The following is a 25,258-nucleotide window of genomic DNA, read 5'->3' on the forward strand; positions in this document are numbered from 1 at the left end:
CATAACTTCCCAAATGGGCTGGGAGTGAGGTAGGCAGTCAGAAACTAAGGGATGGAGGATCACAAAATGGTCATTTCACGGCTGTCACAGATTGTGAGCCTATCCTGGGTGTCAGGCACCGGGCTGGGCATGGAGGAAGCAATGGAAAAGACACAGTTCCTGCACTGAGAGAGCCTACAGTCTGGCAAGAGACTGACATGGAAAAAATAAGTGCAATTTCAGGTTATTAAACTCAAATCGTGCCCTTGGGCTCATAATTCCCGAACAAAGGAAGCCTCCCATCTGTAGGCAAATTGTCAGGCTGACTTCCTGAGTCCCAGTGAGGGATGTGAAGTAAGGAACGTTTATTCATTTTTTGCAGTATATACATATGGGCTTCCCTCATAGCTCAGTCGGTAAGGAATCTGCCTGCAGTGCAGGAGACCCAGGTTTGATTCCTGGATTGGGAAGATCCCTGGAGAAAGAAATGGCAACCCACTCCACTATTCTTGCCTGGAGAATTCCATGGACAGAGGAGCCCAGTGGGCTATAGTCCATGGAGTCGCAAGAGTCAGACACGACCTAGCTACTAAATCATCACAGATATATATATCTATGCTGCTGCTGCTGCTAAGTCGCTTCAGTCATGTCCAACTCTGTGCGACCCTGTAGACGGCAGCCCACCAGGCTCCCCGGTCCCCAGGATTCTCCAGGCAAGAACGCTGGAGTGGGTTGCCATTTCCTTCTCTAATGCATGAAAGCAAAAAGTCAAAGTGAAGTCGCTCAGTCGTGTCCGACTCTTAGAGACTCCAGGGACTGCAGCCTACCAGGCTCCTCCATCCATGGGATTTTCCAGGTAAGAGTACTGGAGTGGGGTGCCATTGCCTTCTCCAATATATCTATGTATACATATATATGTGTGTGTGTATATATATATATATGTATATATGTACATATATACATATTGAGTTCCTGTAATGTGCCAGGCTGTCTTCTAGACAAAGGTTAAAAACGGGCTTAGTGTCTGCTTCCGAGGAGCATGTATTCCAGTAGGGGACAGACAGGAGGCAAACAAATACTATATAATACATCAGTGGAGGTAAGGGCTACAGGAAAAGTAAAACAGGGTCAGGAAAAAGAGGGGATAAGAAAAACGGAAGTTAGGAGAACAATGAGGATGCCAAACCCAGGCTCAGTCCACAGAAAGCCCAGGCTCAGGCTTTGAAAAACTTTCTTTGGCCTTCAGCCCTGCTTTCTAATGCTCCCCAGAAAGAACCCACTTCTACCAGGCGACACCTGCCGTGGCAGAGTTGGCTGTTGGCCCTGATCCCACCCTCCACTTGAAGAACAGCTCATTAGCCTCAGAGTACCTTTTCACCTTACCTCCACTTCTCCACCAGCCGCCACTCAGGCTGCTTTTCCCAGCTGCCGGGCTGCAGAGCTGCCTGAGTCATTAGGAGACAGCAGCATCTCCAGCCACCGGCACCTACCCCTCGACCCCAGCCCAGCCCAGCAAGGGGTTCTGCTCAGAGACGGCTGCTGCCCCATCTTCTACAGCACTTGTGGAGGGTAGGGCTTCTCAGACCCAGGTGTATGCAAGAATGACCCATCGTGCTTGCCTTCAAATGTATGTTCCTAAGCCCTGTGCTCAGCCATGTCTGATTCTTTGCGACCCCATGGAGCATAGCCCACCATGGAATTTTCCAAGCAAGCATAACAGAGAGGGTTCCATTTCCTCCTGCAGGGGATCTTCCTGACCCAGGGATTGAACCCCCGTCTCCTGCATTGGCAGGCAGATTCTTTACCACTGTGCCACCTTCTTTACCCACTGAGCCATCTGGGAAGCCCCAGTCCACAGGCTCACCTTTGACAAATACACACTGCAGCCTCTAAGAATAGGCTTGACACCCCCTGTATCTCACCCTCATCTTTTTTGAGCTAATATTGAATGGAACCTGCTGCAGAAGTGACCATTAAATAGGATAGTATTTTTTTGACCTTCAGCTACCCCAAGGGACACACATCCTTGATTGGACTTATAAAGTGCATCAGAGTAATCGTCTTCTGTTACCCATTTCCCTTCAACAAATCTGGTGACCGTCTTGCTGCTCGCCTGTCTGGCTCATGTTCCATGAGTAGCAGTGAGAACTCTGCAGGATGTATCATGAGCACAGATGTAGCTCTGCAGCTCTGGTCCCCAGGTCCCATCCCAATCACCGACCCAGTCTTCGTCTCTTGACAGGTGTCCTTCCCCTGCTTATTACAGGATGAAGAGACGGTTTAGGGACTGGTAATTAATTGGGCTTCTCTTCCAGGGTAGGAGAAATGTCAGGGGTATGTCAGTATAACTGCTGTACTATTCTCCCAACTCCATCCTCGGTGATACTGGCAGGGGAGGGGAGAGTGACACGGAGCAGGGAAATAACATCTCTTGAGGACCTGTTTGGTACCACAAACAGCACATGGGCACTTTGCACAGGTCACTGCTGATGTGGAGGGCAGCCCTTCAAGGTAGATAAAACTGCCACTTGACAAGTGAGAAAACCGAAGCTCAGGGTTGCGAAGGAACTTGGCCCAAGTCCACAAATAGCCAGGACTCTGGGCGCAGAACTGGAATTCACACTCAGGCTTGTCTGACTCCCAAGTCCATGCTCATGGGTCTCCCACTCCTGCCTTTTCTCACGTTCCTGGAATCCCTAAGCCCCCAAATCAAAACACCTTAGCTTGCTGCCACCTGCTCCAAACCAGGACGGCGCCTGGCTCCTGGGCACCCGCTGGGCTGGGCTTGCTTTAGTAATGGCCTCTTCTCATTTGGGTTTGTTCTTTCTCTTCCTGTCTGGGCGAGTGACTGTTAAGAGCTGGGTTTGATTATTTAGAAAGCACCACGCAGGGACCCAGTGGGTTGTAATTGGTAAAATGTCTGAACCAAATACCATAGTCCCTGCCAGTGGCTGATTAAGGGATTATTACCATTTAAAAAATAGTCTTTTAGAATTTCAGGGCTTTTTTTTTTTTTTTTTTTACCATTTAAAAAAATTACTGTTTTGATTCTGTTTGGACAGGGTTTTTTCATCTGTGGATCTTCCATTGGAGGCTGTTTAGGAGAAAATGTTCCCTACAGTGTCCTGGAAGGAACTTTCCCAAACCTGGACAAGGTCTGTTAGCTTCAGCCTCCAGGTTTTGCCTGTATGAGATCTCCTATCTCGATTCCAAATTCTCCCTCCCCATCTTCCAAAAGATCTCCTGGGTGGTATCAGAATAGTATAATCTCCCTGCCTAATTTGTGAGAAATCATATTTGAAAGAGGCAAGGGGAAAAATGAAGCACAGCATCAATGGGCCCTTAATTTCCTTCATTTTAACTTGGTTTAAAGATCAGAGATTCTAAGCAGGCCCCCAGCGACTTTGTTAGGGCTGGAATAAGATGAGTGCACCTTTCATCTGAGGATCGGAAATGGCTTAACAGGCTCTAATTAAGCCTCTAGGAGGTGGAGGGATGAGGCCAGGGAGGTGGGATCAACACTCTTCAATGGGCTCATCGCAACAGGGCACCCCAACTCTCTCCCTCTGTGCAGTGAAGATGGTAACCCCTCAACGTCTGGCCTGGCTAAACTCAAAGATTATTGAAACTCGATTTGCATACCAGTCTGTTCTGCTCGCCTATGGTTAGATAGAAAGCTGACTCTGCTGACATAATGAGAATGGATACCCTCTACTGGGGTCTGCTACACAGTGAGCTGTGCTGGTGTTTTGTGTACTTGAAATTTCTCATCCTTTTATCAACCATGCATAAAACTAATCTCTCCATCTTGCAAGTAAAGAAACTGAGAGAAAATCATGGTCCTCATCCATTGAGCTGTTTTGCTCAGTTGTTCAGTCATGTCCAACTCTTTGCAACACCACGGACTGTCACCCACCTGGCTCCTCTGTCCATGGGATTTCCCAGGCAAGAATACTGAAATGGGTTGTCCTTCCTTTCTCCATGGGATCGTCCAGGACCAGGGATCAAACCTTCATCTCCTGTGTCTCCTGCATTGGCAGGCAGATTCTTTACCACTGAACCACCTGGGAAGCCCCCATCCATTTAGCTGCTGCTGCTGCTAAGTCACTTCAGTCGTGTTCGACTCTGCGACCCCATAGATGGCAGCCCACCAGGCTCCCCCGTCCCTGGGATTCTCCAGGCAAGAACACTGGAGTGGGTTGCCATTTCCTTCTCCACATAGCTAGTTAGTTCCAAACTAAAGAGCTGATTCAGGTGTAGCTGTTTTCACGGTCTCTGGTCCTTCTGCTCTGAAGAATGTCCCAGAACAAGCTGGAGGAGACCCTTGAGACCTCTGGTCTGATCTTCCAATCCAATGCAAGAAAGTTCTCCACAGCATCCCTGAGGGAAGCAGCCACACATCCTTTCCTTGAGCACATCCTGGGCTGGGGAGTTCAATGCCTCCCAGGGACACATTCCAGAAGCTTCCAGGCACAGAGTCAAAACCTGCCTCCTAATCCTGCCCCATCAAGCAGCCCAGAACAATCAGCTTTCTCTCCTCTCTTTTTTACCAGCTCTTCAAATACTTAAACATAATTTGATTTGATTTCATTCATTCTTTTTTGAAACTTAGCATAAAAAATTTTTTGAGCACCTACTTTGTGTCAAAGGCTGGAAATGTAAGATAGATTAGTCAGAGATACTCATCTTTTAGGAAAGGTAAAAATTAGCAGTCACTGTCCAGTGCTTGAGTTGTCCTGTCCCGCTGACTTTTTCTTTCCCCAAACCGTGGCCCCTAGCCATTCCCAGTGTGACACAGTTGATGAATTTCTCACCATAAATGCCTTTTGGTTTGTCTGGGGCTCTGTTAAAACATGAGACCCGGGACTTCCCTGGTGGTCGAGTGGTTAAGACTTCGTCTTCCAATGCAGGGGGTTCGGGTTCGATCCCTGATCCGGAGGCTAAGGTCCCACATGCCTCATGGCACAAAAACCAGAATATAAAACAACAGAAGGAATATTGTAGCAAATTCAGTAAAGACTTTAAAGTGGGGACCAGGCTCCAGATGAAGCTAAGTGGCACATATTTGAGAGCACCATGGGACTTTCACCTCCCTCACTCAAAATGTTCCATTTTTATTTACCACATGGCAGCCCTTGGAATTAATTAACTACTCCTCTTGCCCCTAGTCACCACTTCCAAAATATACAGAGTTATTTTCACGTGGTTTTTTCATGGAAACCAGTCCTGAGCCACCTTTTTGTGGACCATGGATCCATTTAACTGTGTGTGTGGAGATGGAGATTGGCAGAGATGGCCAGAAGTAGGCAAATAAAAACACTGTGAGTCGGCAGCCATGTTTTATTTTCCAAAGCTGATACAAACCCAGCTTTCCAAGGGCCTGATTTCCTGGAAGGACTTGAGTGTAGTGCTAACCAGAGGCAGGAGGATGGGCAAGACGGCTTTTGTGAGTCACTCTTACAAACCGAGAATTAGGGATGCAATGTCTTCTAAAAGGTTCAGGGACTCCAGTCTCCAACTTCTTGAAGTCCCTGCAGGTCTCACCAGTTGCTGGGAGTACAGGATGCCTCTCTTTGATCTCCTGTGCTGTCCCTTGCCTGCAGAAGCCCCACCCCCCCACCCCGAAACAGGGACATCTGCTGTCTTCCACGGAGGTCTGGGTGGGGTCGTCCAGTGTTTCTGACTCTAGAACGTGCTTCGGCTACATCACTGAGTAGTGTAAAGGCAGCTACACTTGTTATCGTGGCGCTCACAGTCAGAAGACCAGGAAGTGTCTGTTGCTTTGATGCAACTTAAGCAGACCTGCTGGAGTCTGTCCCCCCTCCAGATCGCTTCTCCCACTTCCAAAGCAAAGAACAATAGTAAATCCCCAAAACACGCTGTCAGATGATGGTCTGTGTTGCCATTTCCTGCACGTGGCCTTGGAGGAACAGTGAGGACGGAGTCATGAACAGGTCCATGGACAGGTCGCCCCACCCCCACATCTGTGTTCTGTCCCCCATTCCTCTTTGCGTGAGCCTCTGACACAGCTCAGGTCCCACCTGCACTAATGAGAACAGCCTTTAAGGCTCAGACAGGTTGCCAGTCGGGGAAGCCGCTCAGAGAGCGCAGTGATTGCTACTGTCGAATGTGTTTTCCATCTGAGGAGGGAGTTTATCATAAATATGCAGATCCTTTGAAGCTGCCTCAGTGGGTCCTGGCTCAGCCACGCAGGAATGGGGATTGATTGCTGGAAATCAGCTGTCTCGCTTGCTGCAGGGATGGACCTGATGAGAGCGCTGGCTGGGGTCTGCTTGGCAGGCCATTCCCCACGACTTGGCCTTTGATGAGGAAATTCTGAGGCAGCAGTTCTCCAGAGGAGGGAGAGGAGATAGAGATTGGTGGTTTGGGGGCTGCTTTGAAGGTTCCTGAGAAGTCACTTTTCCCTTTTAATGAAGGGGCTGGGAGAAGGGGAATTGGCGAGAGGTTTAAAACAGTTGTCAGCATCTCCCGGAACTTTATAAATTCTTAGGGTTGGAGGAGACCTGACAGGTTATCAAGTCCAACTTTCCCACTAGAGGAGGCAGGAGAAAACATCAGTCCTCGGCTGAAAACCCCACAGTGGCCCCCGTTTGCTTTCAGGGCAAATGGCAGCTTCACTGCAAGCCTGTCACGTGCTGGGCCCTGCCTGCCGGGAGCCTGCTCTCTGACCAGCCTCCCCCACCGCTCTGACGCCTCGCCCTAGTGCACAACAGACCCGGCTGTCTCACACCCGCGCCTGCACCCTCAATCCCATTTCTCACTGGGCTACTCCTGCTGACACCAGAGCTCAGATCACAGAGCCCCTTCTCAGGGAGTCTTTTTTAATTAATTAATTAATCTATTAATTTATTTAGTTTTGGCTGCACTGAGTCTTTACTGCTGCCGGCAGGCTTTCTCTAGTTGTGGCAAGTAGGGGCTACTCTGTAGTTGTGGTGCTCGGACCTCTCACCGCGGTGGCTTCTCTTGTTGCGGAGCACAGACTCTCAGCGTGCTGGCTTCAGTAGCTGTGGTGCACCATCTCAGCTGCCCCAAAGCATGTCAGATCTTCCCAGACCAGGGATCGATCTCATGTCCCTGCCTTGGCAGGTGGATTCTTAACCACTGGACCGCCAGGGAAGCCCTCAGGAGTCTCCGGGCACTCCTTTCACCTCCTCCCTGTGGCTGCCTCTTCTGTAGCACGCTTGGACTGCTGTCACTCCAGGTTCGGGGAGGGACAAGCCTCCTTGAGGACTCCATGACTACAGCCGAGGACCACCCAGCTGGGTGTGAGACTCAGCAAGGGCTGGGAAAAAGGATGCATCCATGAATAAGGGACTACGGTGTGCGGAGCCCAGGGCTGGGACCCGGGAAGTGGGCAGGGAGCCTGGGGACCTAGGATTTTGTCCAGTGTTCCTCATTTGTTCAAGAGAGGTTTCACATGACAAGCTTCCCCATTGGCAGCTGGAATTTGAAAACTGGAGTGGAAGTCCCTCCAATCATTGATACGTTTCTCCCTTTCCATTTGCTTCAGTTCTCTTAACAGCAATAGTCCTCTGGTTCATTAGAAGTCTATTAATATTAAGCACCCCCTCCTATGAGGGCATCTGGTGCTCCTGGCCTCCCTCACGATGACTGACAGCCAAGGGGCAGATGAGCTGGCTTCGGGAGGGTGTCACCTGAGGGCCTCCTCTCCTTCCACCTCCCTGGCCCACAGACTTCTGGCTCTTCCTCCCAAAGCACAGGGGCTTCCTGCTTGTCAGCTTTGATGGAAAAGTCACTGACTGCCGATGCTTATTCACACGTCAACCAGCAAACAAATTAGAGCTACTTGAAATTTCAAACAGGGGGCTGCTTTTGGGCAGAGGAATGGGATTTTAAAGGGCTGTGTTTGAAATCTAGTTCTTGTAATATGCCCGATCACGTATCCTGCCTGAACTCAGCCTGGGGAAGTTTGCCAGTTCTGAGTGATGGCTTCCCGTGCCTCTTCAGCCAGCTCAAGCCAGGGAGAGCTGCTAATTTAGTCTCAGGAAGCAGCCCACATCCCTCAACTCTGATGAGACGCAGGGCAGGCTCCAGGCCAGAGGTGTGGGGAGTGCAGGCAGGTGGGCCAAGGGGAATGGAAAATTCAGGGAGGTGAGAAGGAGCTGTGTTCAGGGCGGCCACTATGGGATTGTGGAAGGGCTCAGACCGAGTCTGAGCTCTCATAGCTCCCAGCGTTCCATTCCTTGATTGCATCCTCAGTAAAACAGGAATGATGGTCATCATAGTATCTGCTTTATGTGAATCATCAAATTGTGGTGAGAACAGAATGGAATATTTTTCATAGATGTGCGTTGAGGATTCTCCTCTATTGTGCACATTTTGGTTCGGGTGTCTTGTGGAGATGTCTACTCCTATATTTCTCTCTCTATGCATGCAGTATTCCTGGGATCTCACTTCTCACCTGCTTCAGAGTAGAATGAGATGAAGCAGGACCAAGCCATATGCTCATATCACTCCTGCAGCAACTCCAGAGTCCTGCAAGAGGGCTGCAAGGGCCAGCCCGTGCCAGCCAGGCTTAGTGGAAATAAATTCTGCCAGCTGCCCACCCCGACCCCTCCCCGCTCCAGGATGGGTTCCCCACAGCCCTCCCCCACCTTCCCCTCTCCTTCTTCCGCCCCCAACCTCTGTCCTTCGTCCACTCCCTCATGCGCTGGTATGAGCAATTCCACTCTGCAGAGTTTCTGAGTGTGTGTGAAAATGAAAACTGGAAGTCACTGCTCTACTCCTGGGAGAATCCCCAAGATGCCTGGGGCCTGTCCAGACAAGAGCTGCTGACACCACTGTCCTCCCCCACCTAAAAGCACCCCATCTTCCTGGAGCTCCGTGAGGCCCAGCCACACGCCATCTCCCACCCACAGTCTGTGTCTGTCTGGGAGCAGCAATGGATCATCCTCAGTCCATCCCTGAAAGCTTCCTCTGCCCTCTTGCCTTCTCAGCCTTCCCCTGACTCCTGGAGGATGGGGCATGATCAGCTTCCTTCAGCCCAGATGCTTCATTAGAACCGTTAGTTCAATTGGCATCTGCCGCTCAGAGCTCAAAGCTGTGTGTTATTAGTACAACTGCTTCCCTGAGGAACTTCTCTACCCGGTGAGTTAACAGATGAAGCCAGGCACTCTCCGTGCCCTGACTGTGTTGTGTTCCTGGGCAGTAATTTTCTTGTAAAATGAAAAATCTCAAGCATGCCTGAGCTCTCTGATAAATGCTCTCCTCAGCAGCTAATTTGAAATACCTTCCATCTTCAGGAGGCGAAAGAGGGCTGTGAGGCTGAGTCTTCATGTTTACACTCTCTGTCTTGCACCCCATGCTGGTTTGATTGGGCTTCCCTGATGGCTCAGGCAGTAAAGAATCCATCTGCAACGCAAGAGACGTAGGAGACTCCCTAGGTCAGGAAGATCCCCTGGAGAAGAAAATGGCAATCCATTCCGGTCTTCTTGCCTGGGAAATCCCATGGACAGAGGAGCCTGAGGAGCTACAGTCCATGGGGTCTCAAAGAGTCGGACATGACTGAGTGTATACTGACATGCTTGTTTGATGGACTTCCAAAATGTTTAGAAGAATGTCTGTGAGATTTTTGACCATATGAAGAAAAAGAGGGAGTTGAGATGTAGGTAAAAGAAGTCATCAAAATCAGTATTTCCATCCAAAGAGAAAAATGATATGAGCATCCTCACTGCCCTACTCAGAGAAATTTATCTTCTGAAACCCTAAGCTAGTTGAAGAGTCTTTCAGATTGCTTAAGAGCATTGCTGAGGAGAGGACCTTAGCCAGAGCCAAGTGGGATGAACCCATCTCCATTCTTGCCCTAGTGAGTACTTACTGGTCACCAAAGTCCCTGGAAAGAGTCACTGTCGATTTGTTCTCTTTGGCAGGAGGAGTGTTGAGGGCTAAGCCCAACTCCACTTCATATTCCAGAGACTGGGGATTCAGGATGGAAGTCTGGGCACATCTTTCTGAGAGCCAAACATTTGAGTGCAGATGAATACAGTTGATCCTCATTATTTGCAGATTCCATATTTGCAAATCTGTCTCCTCACTAAAATATATTTGTAACCCCAATGCAATCCTTCCCTGGTGGCTCGGTGGTAAAGAATCTGCCTGCCAATGCAGGAGATGAGGGTTTGATCTCTGGGTCAGGAAGATTCCCCTGGAAAAGGAAATGGCATCCTGCTCCAGTATTCTTGCCTGGGAAATCCCACGGACAGTGGAGCCTGGCGGGCTATAGTCCATGGGGTCACAAAAAAGTCAGACAGGACTTAGCAACTAAACAAAAGCAACAACCCCAATGTAGTGCTCATGGTGCTTTCACAGATGAGTGTGTGGCTCATAGTGCTTTCACAGATGAGTGTGTGGCTCATGGTGCTTTCACACATGTGTGTGTGGCAGGGAAAAATTTGAGCAGGTCACCTGGCATATTCCCAGCAGAGGTCCAACAAGGCAATACTCTGCCTTCTGCTTTGGGCTCATACTATAAACAAGGATTTCTTTCATAGTCTCTGCAGCGTCACATCTTTCACCTTTTTGTGCTTTTTCTTGGTGATTTTGCTATTTAAAATGACCCCTGCACTTACTGCCAACGTGCTGTGTAGTGTTCCTAAGTGCAAGAAAGCTGCAGTGCGCCTTACAGAGAAAATACAGGCATTAGAAAAGCATTGTTCAGGCATGACGTTTAGTGCTGTTGTTCAGTGCTGATGAATCAGCAGTATGTATTAAGTAAGATGTCTATCAGCAGAAACACACATACCTCGAGATTATGTGTTAATTGGTTGATGGAAATGTGACCAGAGGCTCATAGGACCCTAGCCCTGTTTTTCCCTAAGGAGAAATGGTTCTGTCTCCCTAATTCAGTGTTTGTGGTAATGTTATAGAACACAACTACCATGAATTATGAGAACCAAACATGAGTTCAGCCAGGAGAGAAGGCCAGAAATGAGCAAACTCGTGAATGGCTGAAGATTTCCTACAGTGACTTTGTCTTTCTGCATTCATTACCCCCATACTCCTGTTCTCCCGTTTTCTCACAATGTCCGAGGACCTCATCTGTCCCTTCATGCCCTGGCCTTGCTCCTGATTCCCCTGATGTAGAAGTGTGATCTAGATCCCACACTCAAGGCCAAAAGGATTAATAAGACCCTCCAGACCAGTGTGCTAGTCAAATGCTTGAATTCTTGCAAAGGTGTTCTCATGAAGTAGAGTCTGTGCTTGAATCCTCCAGTGCATTCAAAGAACTCACTACTTATAGGGACAGCATATTCCATCTTAGAAAGCTGTCACTGTTAGAAAGTTTCTCCATCTATTGGGTGGAATTCTTTTTTTTTTCTGAAGCCTGTTCCTTTTGTCCTTAATTCCATTTCTTGGGTCCACACATCTCATCCATCCTTCCCATGACTGCCTTTACTTGTTCCTTCTAGAATGTGATTTCAGTCAATGTTAATGAATCAACAGTAAGTATTAAATAAGATACCTATCAGCAGAAACACATAAATCGAGGTTATGTGTTAATTGGTTGATCAAAATGTAACTGGAGACTCATAGGAACATAACCCTGTTTTTTCCCCGAGGAGAAATGGTTCAGTCTCCCTAATTTAGTGTTTGTGGCAACGTTATAACAAAACTACGATGAATAATGAGAACCAACTGTAATGAGTTCAGCCAAGAGGGAAGACATGTGCTTGGAACACACTCCAGTTAGTCTATGCTCCACTAAAAGAGTGGTGTCTGGAACAATATGCAATATTTGAGGTGTAAGTAAGTAGTGTGTGCAGCTGACTGGCTCAATAAATAGCTGTTGAATTGAATAATAATAATAATGTGTTAACATTTTGACACCATGTTGACCAGCTCTCAGACCATGCTCTCTAGTGAAAGGATGCCAGGCATGGGCTCAGAGAGAGCTGACTCCTGGCAGGTGGGAGAGCGGCCTTCCCGGCATCCTCCTCATAGCTGACCACCTGCTTCATTTTCATACCTGGGCAGCCAGGCTTCCAGTGCTCTCCTACAATCACCTTTCCAGGCCTCTTTATGTTGTACCTCTCGGGACTGTCTCTTCCTGGCGTTCCCCCAAAGCCCTTTGAAAACTATGCTGCATTATACACCTACCTGGAACTTTCAGGAATTCATGTTTGAGCTGGAAGGGGCTAGACTAGAGCCTTCTTTTATAAGTAAGATGACTAAAGACTAAAAGGAAGGGTCTTGCCGAGAGAAAAGTTCATAATTCAATTTGACACACATTTATTGAGCACCCAGGTGCTGTCCTGGGAGCTGGAGCTCCAAAGAGGAATTTATTAATGCAATTGTCAAATATTTACTAAGTGCTGATTCCACACTGGGCATTGGGGATATGTGAGGAATAAAATAGAGTCCTATTAGTCATAGAATGGATTTTGTAGTGCAGGAAATCGACTTGAAACAAATAATTACCTAAATAATTATACAAAAAATAATTATCTAAATAATTATACAATGAGTGCTATAAAGGAGAAGTTCAGAGCTTCATGCCTGAGTCTCTGTGATGGTGAATGAGAGGTTGGGAAGGACCTGCCCAAGGGGGTGACATTCAAACGGAAGGTTGGTGGATGGCTGGGCCTTGTGAGCCCAAACAAGGGCTCCCAGAACTAGTGGTCACGTGTGGGATTCAGAGATCAGAGCCAGTTGATGGCAGAGCCATGTCAGGAATCCAGAATTCCTGATGCTTTACTTTTTCCATGAACCCGTCTGTCCCCTTCGTCAAGCTTTATTTAAATATTTATTTAAATATCCTCTTATAAATATGTGAGTCAGAAGCAAAGGCTGACTCCAGGAATGTGGAATCTCAGCCAGGAAAACTTTACAACAAATACCAATTGATAAGGAATAGCAATGAAAAGGTTTTGCAAATGTTTAACTACACATCCGCAGCCCAGGAAAATTAATATCTTGGGGGCACCACAGCGGAGTGGACCTGCCTGGGTTTAAATCTGCTGAACTATGGAACTTTGGGCAAGAAATCTAACCTCTTCGAACTTCCGTTTTTTAATCTGTAAAATGGGATGATAGTAGTACCTTCCTTATAGTGTAGTTGGGAAGATTAAGTAACAAGTGTAAAGCATTTAGTCCCATAGGAGGCATTCAGCACATGCTCCCAGGGCTTCGCTGATGACTCTGGTAAAGAACACACCTGCCAAGGCAGGAGACGTGGGTTCGATCCCTGGGTCGGGAAGATCCCCTGGAGAAGGAAATGGCAACCCGCTCCAGTAGTCTTGCCTAGGAAATCTCATGGACAGAGGATCCTGGCTGCATGCAGTCCATGGGGCTGCAAAAGAGGTGGACACGACTTAGTGACTAAACAACAACATGCTCAAAAGTATCAGCTTGCATAATCTTCATAGTCCTGCAGTTAAAAGTGACTAAGATAGGAGTTCATTATTGCCAAAATGTGTTTTACTGAGCATCAGTTGTGTTCCAGGTACTCTGCTAGGGGCTGGCTATAGAGCAGTGAACAGGCAAAGTGTCTGAATCCCCTGTGCCAGGCCCTTTTGTCCTTTTTGAGCATCACTTGCATTTTGGTTGCAAATCCAGGACATGCATTAACACCCACCCCCACATAATTGAAGCTAAAGCTTATGAAACAGTAGTTGCCCATGCTGTGTGGATTGCACTCTGCTCTGTTCTGGATATATATTTCATTTTTAAAATGCAGGTCTTGACCCACTAAATTGATTTCCTAACCTACTAATGGGTAACAGCCACAGTGGAACAAAACACTGCCTTAGACCAACTCAGCTGAAGGCTTAATCAGCCCAGAAAGAGCTCATTTGATATGAAGCCTTCCCATCTTTCCTCTGGATTGTTTTTGATCTTTTACCTTTGCCATTTGCCACTGTTGTCCTTTGATCCTGGGTTTTTACAGTATTTTGCATGTAAGCGCCTATTTTGTACTAAAAGAATATTTTGGCTGGGAGAACGAGATCTTCAGCCAACATCAATAACTCCCTTTGTTCCCCAGATCACCCTGCTTAGGCAAGGGACCTCTGATCCAGTCTCCCATGTGAACTGAAGTTTTATGACTGGAAATACTGTATTTAAATTCGGTAAAGATTTTACTTCTTCATGCCAGGGTTCACCATGGAGGCTTCCATCACAAATCTTTTAACTGGTCATATATCAAGGCACAGACCTATACTATAGATACTCCAAACTATAACTGAGTCTCAATTCCTCCCCTAGTGGTTCACATCAGACCGTCATTTTTCCTGCCTGTATGTTGAAATCAGTTCTCTGTACTCAAGGAGACACTAGTGCATTATTGTATGTATTCTTCCTAGTGCAAACTTCAACTTTGAACCCTGAGGCTGAGGTTAAAAAAGTGAATCGTGTGTTGTGACATCCAACCTTGGATGGGCCTAGAAAACAAGGATCTGAAAGAAAGAGCTTATGTTTGGATAGGGCTTTAAACTTCTGTCACCCCTATGATTGCCTTATAACATCCCAGTAGGAGGAGAAGGGCCTTATCTTATAGGCAGCAAAATTGACTTCCCAGAGCCACATAGCACATGACAGGGTAGAACTTGACTTCTGCTCAGCTGCATTTCTACCAGCCAGACAGTAGTGCTATTAAGTTCCCATGGCTTATTATCACTCATCAAAAGCCATCACGGCTTTCCAGGTGGCGCAGTGGTAAAGAATCCATCTGCCAATGCAGGAGACACGGAAGATGAGGGTTCGATCCTTGGATCTGGAAAATTCCCTGCAGTAAGAAATGGCAACCCACTCCAGTATCCTTGCTTGGAAAAATTCCATGTTCAGAGAAGTCTGGTGGGCTACAGTCCATGGGGTTGCAAAGAATCGGACGTGACTGACTGCTGCTGCTGCTGCTGCTAAGTCTCTTCAGTCGTGTCCGACTCTGTGCGACCCCATAGACGGCAGCCCATCAGGCTTCCCCATCCATGGGATTCTCCAGGCAAGAGCACTGGATTGGGTTGCCATTTCCTTCTCCAATGCATGCAAGTGAAAAGTGAAAGTGAAGTCGCTCAGTCGTGTCCGACTCTAGCGACCCCATGGACTGCAGCCTACCAGGCTTCTCCGTCCATGGGATTTTCCAGGCAAGAGTACTGGAGTAGGGTGCCATTGCCTTCTCCAACATAACTGACTAAGCCTGCACAAAAGCCATGACACGCACAGCTCAGTTGACAGGGAACAGTATTGCTGTACTATGGGTAGGCCAATTCATTTATTTCCGTTTTGCAGCCAAGGAAGATTCAGAGAGGTTAAGTGACTTGCTTATACATGGCAGAGGAGTTAAGAAAATGTGGGTCTTCTGGTGCCCTCCCCTTGTGAACTCCTATGCTCAGTGCCTAAGAAACTACCCTGTACCTTGATCAAGATCACTCTTGTGGACTCTTGCACAGAATCCCTTCAGGGCTGGTAATCTCCAAAGAACAAGTTCACGGTGATGAAAGAGGTGTGTGGGAAGGCCCAGGACGTAAGCTCAGGGTAGCCTGCACCTGTCCTAACCCAAGCAGATGGTAGAGCAGTAAATAGAACCCAAGTTTTAATTCCAGTTTCATCCCATATTAACTGTGATGCTCGGCAAGTTTGATATCTCTGAGTCTCAGTTTCATTCATTCATTTAACCAAATGAATTCATTTATTTCATGCATTCATTGTTTCAACAAAAACTTGTCTGAAGTGCTTACATTTCTCAGATGGGAATGATAACAGAGTTGTTACGCAGAATCAAGGGAATTTGTGTAATTAAATCACGTGGCTGAGTGCCCGGTGTGCAAAGGTGATCAGTAAGTGTTTGCAAACTCTTGACTCTGGAGCAGAAGAACTTGTCCGGCCTTGGGGCTACGTCAGCCTGTCTAGAAACTGGATCCTGGCAGTGCTGAGAGCAAAGAACAATCATATACACGAAATATTAAATGTTACAGAGCCGTGTGCGTACTCATGGAGGCAGGTACGGTTGTGAGGAAATCCTTCAGGGCTTTACAAATGAATCCCTTTTTACCTACTGGGGAGAGAACAAAGCGGCAAAATGACAGCCTCTAGTGATTCTAGGCAGGAGGGAGCAGGAGGGCTTGGGAGCTGGAGGCGTGTGGCTTCTCTGGGCAGGACTAAGAGCGGACCAGAGAGAAAGACAGGTAGTGAGTGATGGGCTCATTAATGAATGTATAATGACAGCCTGAGACAGATGCTCTAAAGGAAAAGAATGTGGTTCTGGGAGAAGTTTGACTTTGGGAGTTAAAAGAAAGCCTTCCTAGAGGTAGTGATTTCTAAATTGAGGCCTGAGGGGTTAACAGATATAAACTAGATCAAAGTTTGAAAAACTTCTCTTGTAAACAGGCCCAGAGGGTAAAAATTTACACTTTACAGCTTTACTGTTGTAGATGAATGTCACCACAGACGGAACAATCAATGAATGGGTGTGACTGTGTTCCAATAAAACATTATTTTCTGAAACAGGCAGCAAGCCAAATTCAACTCACAGTCTGTGGTCTGCCAACCCCTGAACTAGCCGAAATGGGGCTGCAGGCAGGGGGTCGGGCAGCAAGGAGAGTCCCAGAGAGGGAACGGCAGGCACAAGAGACCCTGACGGGAAGTTTATTGCACTTGAACTGAAAGTTTTGCCTGGAGCAAAGATAAGGCCAGGAAAGAGGGTATGAGAAGAACATGGAGGGTGGGCAGAGGCCAGGCCTTGTAGGGCCCGGTGGGTGTGGAGGGCTTAGTATGAAGGACCCTGGTCTTTATCCTTAAGAGTTGAAGGGTCTCAGCAGGGGCCAGTGTGACCATAGTTGAGGCTTTGTAGAGATGGCTGGCTGCTGCCAAGTGTCTAACAGAACAAACAGAGGCCCTGGAGGTTCCCGGTCCTAGCCAAGTTCATTGGGAGCTTGGATGAGGATGGAAGCCGGCAAGTATGAGACTTGGAGAAATTAAGTGACTTGCCCTGTGGTCACGGTGCTGGGATGCTAATGCAGATCTCCAGACTCCACACCAGCACTTTCAGAAAGCATCAGGGGACACCTGAGGTCAGGGCTCCTGGACAAGCATTTCCCACGATGCCTTGCTGAGGGAGTGACCAGCTTGCTTATGCTGACCCGGGGTCACGCAGCAGACCAAAAGCAGGTCTCTGACACTCATTCAAGTGTACGGCAGTCGCCTCTCCGAGGGACTGTGGGCTGCCCTTATCAGTGTCACAGAGTCTGTTCGCTAAAGGCCCCAGGCCCCATCAGACCTTATCTCTGCTTTTTGTACAGGAGTTCTTTAAAGCTTGGTCCCTTGGTTGCTCAGCCAGGGATCTTAAATACAGCTGCGGAAAGGACAGAGCCTCTTCGAGACAGCTGTCCTGATAGCAGTCAGAAATGACAGTTCACCATTAGAAAAGAGATACTACGAAAAGCAGACAAATTAACTTATGAAAACACAGAAATGAGGGTGAGAGGCCACCACATTTCAGAAACCGATAAGCAGCGCTGTATCACAGGACAGGGTAATAATTGGCTTCGAAAGGATGACACTGCATTAAGGTAAAGACATGCACTCTGTTTAAGAGGACAGCAGAAAGTATTAATATAATTCCCTTGTAAAGAATTTTGGGAAATAATACTTTCAGATAAATAATTAAAATCCCCCCCCCCCCAATTTTAGTGCTTAACAGAGCAAGATTATTATTAATTTATACGGATTCTTTGTCCTTTGGGGAAATTGGGTGAATGATACTTTCTGTGCACATGCGGACACATCCCATATCATATTTGGGGATATCCCATAATACCCCGTGATATCCCATATCATACCGATTTTCATATTTGACAAAGTACTTCTAGTTCCTTCAAAGAGCATAGAATCAGTAATGAGAAGGGATATACTTTTTTTTTTTTAATATCATGATCTTAATAAAGCAGCACATTGGCCTTGTTTTGAATCCTGTTTTTTCTCCATGTATCAGCTCTGGGATTCAGGTAAATTATTACCTTGTGCAGAGGTCACTTTCCTTACTCATAAGTAGGGTGGCAGTGAGATTCCTAGACATAAATGGGCACCCATCCCAGGACCTGTGAGCCTGGTGGCACCAGGGATGTCCTAGAACCAGCTTATCCAGCTAGCAAGAGCTCCCCCGCTCCCCACTTTTACACTTCTCTTCCCAACTCAGTGTCCCATGATTACATGTTAGCAGCTTGAAATCAGCCTCAGTGGGAGTGTTTACGTCAATGAAATGGACAAAGAAGACCTTGGTTTATTTATTTGGCTATGCCAGGTCTTAGTTGCAGTATGCAGGATCAAGTTCCCTGACCAGGGATCAAACCCATGCCCCCTGCAGCCCTCCAGGCTCCTCTGTCCATGGTATTCTCCAGGCAAGAGTACTGGAGTGAGCTGCCATGCCCTCCTCCAGGGGATATTCCTGACCCAGGGATCAAACCCGGGTCTCCTGTATCGCAGGCAGATTCTTTACCATCTGAGCCACCAGGGAGACCCTGGTCTAATCTCATAACCCAAAGTCTACAGTGCAAAGTGTAGGGTGCAGAAGAGACCCCACCTTCTGTCTCAAACAATGACATTACAAATTAAATGGATGCTTACCTAGCACTCTGCGCATGTATTATCTCCTTTAATCTCCTCATGAACCCTTAGGAGGTAATCATTACTATTTTAACACCCATTTTATAGATGAGGGAAACAGGCTCAGAAGGATTAAGTAACTCACCCAAAGTCACACAGCTTGGAAGTGAAAGGTTGTTGTTGAATCACGCGAATACACCAGGATTCTTGGCCCCCGGAGAAGAATTCAATCCGGAGCCAGAGACGAGGCTTGATCGCTCAGAGCTTTTGTGTAATAAAGTTTTATTAAAGTATAAAGGAGATAGAGAAAGCTTGTGACATAGGCATCAGAAGGGGGCATAAAGAGTACCTGCTTGCTAGTGTTAACAATGAAGTTATATAATCCAAAGAATATCTGCAGGTTGTAAAGACCTCATCAGACCTACTCCCATAATTTACATTTTAAGATAATACTGTCCTCAGGCAGGATACATCCTTGTAAAGACCAGGTCTACTCCCATAATTTACATTTTAAGATAACAGAAGGTTTAATCCAAAGACTGTCCTTAGGCAGGATACATTATTGTTATATAATCCTAAGGAATGTGGAGAAAGAAAAAAAAGTTTGTCCTTTCTTCCTCCTTGAGAATTCCAGACCCCTCTCTCCTTGGGGACCCCTAGACTCCCTATCAACCTGCCTAGGAAATGACTCTCTCAGAAGCAGAGAAGTCAAGTTCAACTCAGGTCCTCTAACACTGGGGCTGTTGCACGCATAGTGCAGACTGTGGGGTGCTCAGTGTTGAGTGGAGGCTGGAATCAGCATGCCCAGCTGTGCACCTGCTGGACTACATCGGCCCAGGGGGGTGTCATTTTCCTACCTGCCTGAAGGTGCTGTATAGGTTTGCAGTGGTGGTGTCCAAGTCCTAACCCTCTCCTCCCTTCCCTGCAACTCCTGGGATCTCTAGTGGGAAAGTAGAGCAAGTGGGAGAGAGAGAAAGTGCAAAGAGAGGGCCCCAGGAAGACATTATTTGCAGCATAATCAAGCTGGCACATGTGGACATGTGGAAGAAGCTTACAAAGCAGCTGTTCCTGCAGAAGGTTTGGGGCAGGTGTCAGTGGGGTGGAGCAAGGGAGTTTGGCTGGAGGCAGAGCCGCAGATTGTCAGTGATGAGAGCTGTAGCTCCTGCCCACCCCTGGCATGTGTCTGGCATGGAAGGTGCCCAGTGGGTGGGGCAATTAGCCTGTATCCCAGGGCGCCTGGCTCTGCCTCTCGCTCTCCCTCCCACTGCCTTTCTGCAGTTAGATTGCTCTGGGTAGTAGCTGCCAAGCCGCTTTGTTGGATCTGATGAGTTTATTAATTTCTTGGGGGCTAATGGGAGTGTTGGGGGGAGATTCATTTCCTGACTGGAGCTTGGGGGCTAATTCATCTCCTGGCCATGTCCCCAGAGGTGGGAGGTGGCAGGGGACATGGCTCAGGCTGTCAGATCTGGCTCTGGGTAAATCATTTATATCCCTAGGTTTTGTGCGAACCTATCTCATGGCTTGGGTCAGACAGGGAGTCCAGGGCTGGGGCAGGCGGTTAGTGAGCACTGGGTCCCCTGAGATCAGTGAGGGTGCGGAACTGGTAGGGGGTGAGGCCTTGCTGGTCCTGAGAAGTTCAGTCCTGTCCCAAACATCCAGATGCTGACATCCGGACTAATTGTTTTGAGGTCCTTCTGTTCAAATCTGGCCCTTCTGATCCTAGGAGGTTGCCAGGAGCCAGTTCTAACCATCTTGAAGATAGGGAAGCAGACTCATTTCACTTGCTTTTGTGGATATAAAAACCCAGGAAAGAAAAAAGCTGTGTCCCGGGTTCTTGCTGTATGGCTGAGGCTCCTTTGAGCCTTTCCTCTGGTTGGCCAGGCTGCTTACATAGAGGACACATTAGCATCCCCAGCCCAGAGACAGCAGTGGACACAGGAAAGGTCTTGGATTCAGGAGTCAGACAGCTCTGGGTTCAAGACCATGCATCACCTGCTAACTAAGTGACTTTGTTGTTGTTTAGTCACTAAACTGTGTCTGACTCTTTGCAACCCCATGGACTATAGCCCACCAGGCTCCTCTGTCCATGGACTTTCCAGGCAAGAATACTGGAGTGCCTTGCCATTTCCTTCTCCAGGGGATCCTCTGACTCAGGGATTGAACCCACATCTCCTACATTGCCTGGCAAGTTCTTAACCACTGAGCCACCACCTTAGGCAGGTCATTAAACCTCTGCGCTCTAGTTTCCTTGTAAATAAAATGAACGCACTGTCACTGCTCCACAAGGTTGCTGGGAAAATTCAACCAGCTGATGGAGCTCATTCAGCACAAGAGGTGTCTGGTAACTCTTGTTCCCTTTCCTCCTTCACTTGAAAATCTTGCGGCTCATCCCTCATCCTCCCCGACTCTTTCCCCAGCAGAGAGAGGGGCGGAGGCCAGGTAGCTCAGGCTGTACCCTGACCTGGCTGATCCCTCCAGGGGGCACTCCAGGCTCCTGCTCTTGCCTCACCAACAGGAACACTCAGCATGTGAGAGATGATGGTTTCCTCTGCTTCTAGGTACCAGTCCCTGAGCAGGAAACTGGGGGCTGAGCCTGAACAAGCCAGTCCCTCCCCCACAGACTAGCGGGGGGAGACGGACATGTAAGCCGAACATGCGGTAGGACGCTGGAAGAGCCAGACAGGAGGCCACGAAGGCATCGTAGGCAAGGCGATCTGGGGCTAAGAGCACAGCGATTAAAGCTCAGGTGTCTCAGCTGATGGCGAGGTTTCCTCAGGCAAGTTCCTGGGTGGGCTCTTTTATCTTGGCCTCAGTTTCTTTATCTAGACGAGGCTTCCCATGTGGATATGCAGGAGATGCTGCTTGTAAACTAAAATGATCAGGAACTCGCGCGGCACCTATCTGCCTTTGTAGAGGTGGAGACACCAGTGGCATCCTTGCTGAAGCTTGGAGAGGGGTTTTTGGTCATCTCTCCTTTTTCAAAAAAAGGTTTTTTTCTCTTTTGTTTATTTGTGTATTTATTTCTGGTTGTGCTGGGTCTTTGTTGCTCCGAACAGAATTTCTCTAGTTGCAGCGATCAGGGGCTCCTCTTCATTACGGCGTGTGGGCTTCCCACTGTGGTGGCTTCTCTTGCTGCAGAGGACAGGCTCTTGGTGCACAGGTTCAGTAGTTGCTGCACGTGGGCTCAGTGGTCGCAGCTTGCAGGCTCAGTAGTAGGCTCAGTAGTTGTGCTGCAAGGGCTTAGTCGCCCCACAGCATGTGGGATCTTCCAGGACCAGGGATCGAACTGGTGTCCCCCATATTGCAAGGCAGATTCTTAACCACTGGACCACCAGGCAAGCCCCCATCTCTCCTTTGACAGATGAAAAGCACACTTGGAGAGAGCATCGGAGCTCTTGCTGGAACTGGAGGTTTCCCGCCTGGCCCTCCCCTCTTTAAGCTCCAGACCACGATGTCAGAGAGATGGTTCCTGCTCCCCGTGACTGTCAGCCTTCTGGGGGTGGGTCCAGAGCCAAAGCTGAGACGAGTCTTTTCTGTGGTTGGAGCTTCCACAAGAGGAATCCAGAACCCAGCTCTGGCGGGTGGAGCCATGTGGCATCCATGGAACCTGTGAGAATTTTCCAGGGAAGCTGCTGCCGGTGCCTGGAGACGCCTGGCAAAGGCAGACGTGTGCATTTCATTGGGTTTCTAGCCAGCTGCCAGCTGACTCTCCTGGCTGCCCACCTCCAACACCCAGCAAAAAAATGGTTTGCCAGGGGATCCAGCTAGTGGAAAGATACTGGTAGTACAAACACGTATGTGTAGCTTTAAAAAGGGTCCCACTGGGAAAACAAACAAATTCCCTAAAAACCCAATGATGCTGAATTTCGATTTAGGTGATTTTCTTAGAAAGTGGAACTAAGTGGAACTGGTGGAACTAAGTTATGGATTTTTTTCCCCCTCTCTAGTCAAGACAATGAAGAGGAAGGCAACTAGCAGGTATTGAGTTTCAGCTTAAATCCATTCTCACAATGACCCCAGGAGGTTTGTATTATTCCCATTTCACAGATGAGGAAATGTGTTCAGAGAAGTTCAGTCACTTCCGGGGTGATGCAGTTGAGATCTGAGGTCCTGGGTCTGGCTGAATAATGTAACATCAAACTGGCGTTTGCGTGATTTCCATTTGTTCTGGGAAGGCAGGGCAAACGTTGCCACCCCCATTTAGAGCTGGGGAAATGGAGACTGGGAAAGATTCATGTAACCTGCCAAGGTTCTCACAGTCAGCAAGTGACTCCACCAAAACTAGAGCCTGGCTCTTCCCTTTTATGGTCCATGCATCCACTGAGCCATTCAGCGGGCATTTATTGAAGAGCTGAGTAAATGCCACGTGGTGGCCATGCTGGTTCTTGTTTAGATGATGAGGCTTCCTGAAGGCAGGGTAGAGCGAAAGAGCTGTGCAGCTCAGTCCTGCCTCCAGTTAATACAATTCCCCCAGCTCCCCATCCTTCTGGGTGAGAGAGCGTCCCTGAACTGCATTCCATTCATGATTTCTTTTTTCTGTTTTTAGTTTTTATAGGAGTATAGTTGCTTTACAATGTTGAGTTCATTTCTGCTGTACAGAAAAGTGAATCAGCCATATGCATACGTGTGTACCTCTAACTCCTCTTTTTTGGATTTCCTTCCCATTTAGGTCACCTCCATTCCTGATTTCTTTTCCCATTTTCTTCTCCACCTCTCTCTTAAGTCTTGCTTTCCTTCACAGTCTCCCTACCCTTCCCTAACCCCCCGAACCCTAGTAGCCCCGTCCCAGTTCAGCCCCTCTGCTCCATACTCTGTGTGGCTCCCTCCTTCTGTGACTTAACCGTAGCCCCGCTAGAGGCAGGGGACTGGCCTCTCAACTCCCCCAGCCCTGGAGTCTCATGGGATCTCAGCACCCCAGCTCCCCAGCCTCCACCTCCCCCCAGCCCTTCCCAGCCTCTCTCCTTGGTCTCCTCAGATTGGCCAGTGGCATGTGGCAGACGGCCTCAGCATGGACAGCCGCCTGTACGCCTCCAACATCTCTGACAGCCTCTTCAACACCACCCTGGTCGTCACCACCATCCTGGTAAGCGGGTGCCCCTAGGGCTTCCCAGCTGCTGCTCCCCGGGGTGCCTCCTCCTTCTTGCAGCCTCCCCAGGAACAGAAGATGGGAGCTCTAATCACAGCACCGAGGCCAATTTATGACAGTGTAATTAAACTCAAGTTGCTGCTTCATATGGAAATGATATCTGATGAGTTCCAAGGCAGCTGGGGAAGCAGGATGGGGTGGCGAGACGGCAGTTTGTGGATGTCTCTAATGGGGGCACCCCAACAACCGGGGCATCTGTGTACGGCCAAGGGCAGGGCACCTTAAGACACAGTGGGGAGAAGTCCACCAGGGTGGCCCCTGCTCTTTCACGGCAGCCTGCTTTGCTTGGTGCCTACGTGTACAAATTGTACCCCTGCAGTGGACACCTGAACTCAGTGGGTTTTTATGGCCTGTGATTTCTTCATTTCCAAACGATCAAAGGAAAGTTCTCAATCTACAGAGGAAGGGACCATCTGCCTTTTTTATTTGATCCAATTCTCTTCGATGATTACCCAGCCCTTCCCGCTGTGTGTCAGGCACTGTGTTCATTCCTGGGGACACGAAGATGAGTAAGACTCAGTCTCTGTCCTCAAAGAGGCTGTAATTTAGTAGATGGCACGAGTCAAGTATATTCATAGCCAAAGTCATTTACTTCTCCCCTCCCCCCGCCTACAACGACATCATGTTTTTAAAGATTTGTCAATTAAACCAACTGCATATTTTAAGTAGTAATGAGTTTCCCCCCTTCCTCCACCTCCTTTTAACTAATCAAAAGCCTACTTCCCTGTCTGGCCCAGCGTCTTATCAGCAAGAGATAACCAGTGTGGCTGTACTGATGTAATTCCAGCTCCAAACAGACCCAACTATTAGTGAGTCTGTTCAGCCTTATCATTGCTAACTGTGCAAAGTCTGGAAATGTGTCCGTTAAGAAAAGGACCTTCTTTTGAAAGATTAGGCTTTCAAGATAATGAAAACCTCCATCACTACGTTCATAAACTCCGGGGGCCCAGGAGCCCTGGACTGGAATAACTGATCTCCTGTGAGCAGAGCAGGAAAAAAGCCAAGAAATAGGCTCATGTCTAGCACTGCGGGGTTTGAAGGAAGGAGAGGTCCCATCCCAGCAAAGGGGTGGTCAGCAAAGCCTTTCAAGAAGAGGGACCTTGAGGATGGGCCTCAAAAGACAGCAAGAGATAAGGAGGGAGAAGTGGACGAAGGAGAGCCTTGTTGGGCACTCAGGAAACGCAGGAAAGGGCAGGTTGCTGGGACATGGGCATAGGTAGAGAGGGAAGGCTTGAGGCTGGAAAAGTGGGTTGGGTCCACAATGCTCAGGGACTTGAACGCCAGCTTATGGGTTTTCCCTTCACGTGGTATGAGACGGGGTCACTGAATACTTCCATTCATTCACCGAGTATCTGAGGGGCACGCCTGTGTTCTGGGCTCAGTTCTAGGTGCTAGGGTATAGACAGAGCTGGGGAAGGGGGTGGGGTGCTGGCCTCACTAAGAAGGGCAGATCTGAGCAGAGACCTTAAGGGGGTGAGGTGACACGTGGTGGTCTGGGAGGAACATTCCAGGCAGATGGAATAGTCACAGCAAAGGATGGAGAGGCAATTCCAGCTC

General features: G+C 48.3%; 1 protein-coding gene across 3 annotated transcripts in view; it reads left to right on the forward strand.

The window, feature by feature from the left end:
- The window catches only part of GRIK4 (glutamate ionotropic receptor kainate type subunit 4), a 500,430-nt gene that overhangs the window by 386,882 nt on the left and 88,290 nt on the right, over positions 1–25,258 (forward strand). For all 3 annotated transcript variants that reach the window (XM_070803553.1, XM_070803555.1, XM_070803554.1), the window contains one exon: positions 23,531–23,638. In XM_070803553.1, coding sequence (XP_070659654.1) covers positions 23,531–23,638 — 108 coding nt within the window. The remainder of the gene's footprint in view (positions 1–23,530; positions 23,639–25,258) is intronic.

Source organism: Bos indicus, chromosome 15 (assembly GCF_029378745.1).
Source record: "Bos indicus isolate NIAB-ARS_2022 breed Sahiwal x Tharparkar chromosome 15, NIAB-ARS_B.indTharparkar_mat_pri_1.0, whole genome shotgun sequence".
Taxonomy (NCBI): Eukaryota; Metazoa; Chordata; class Mammalia; order Artiodactyla; family Bovidae; genus Bos; species Bos indicus.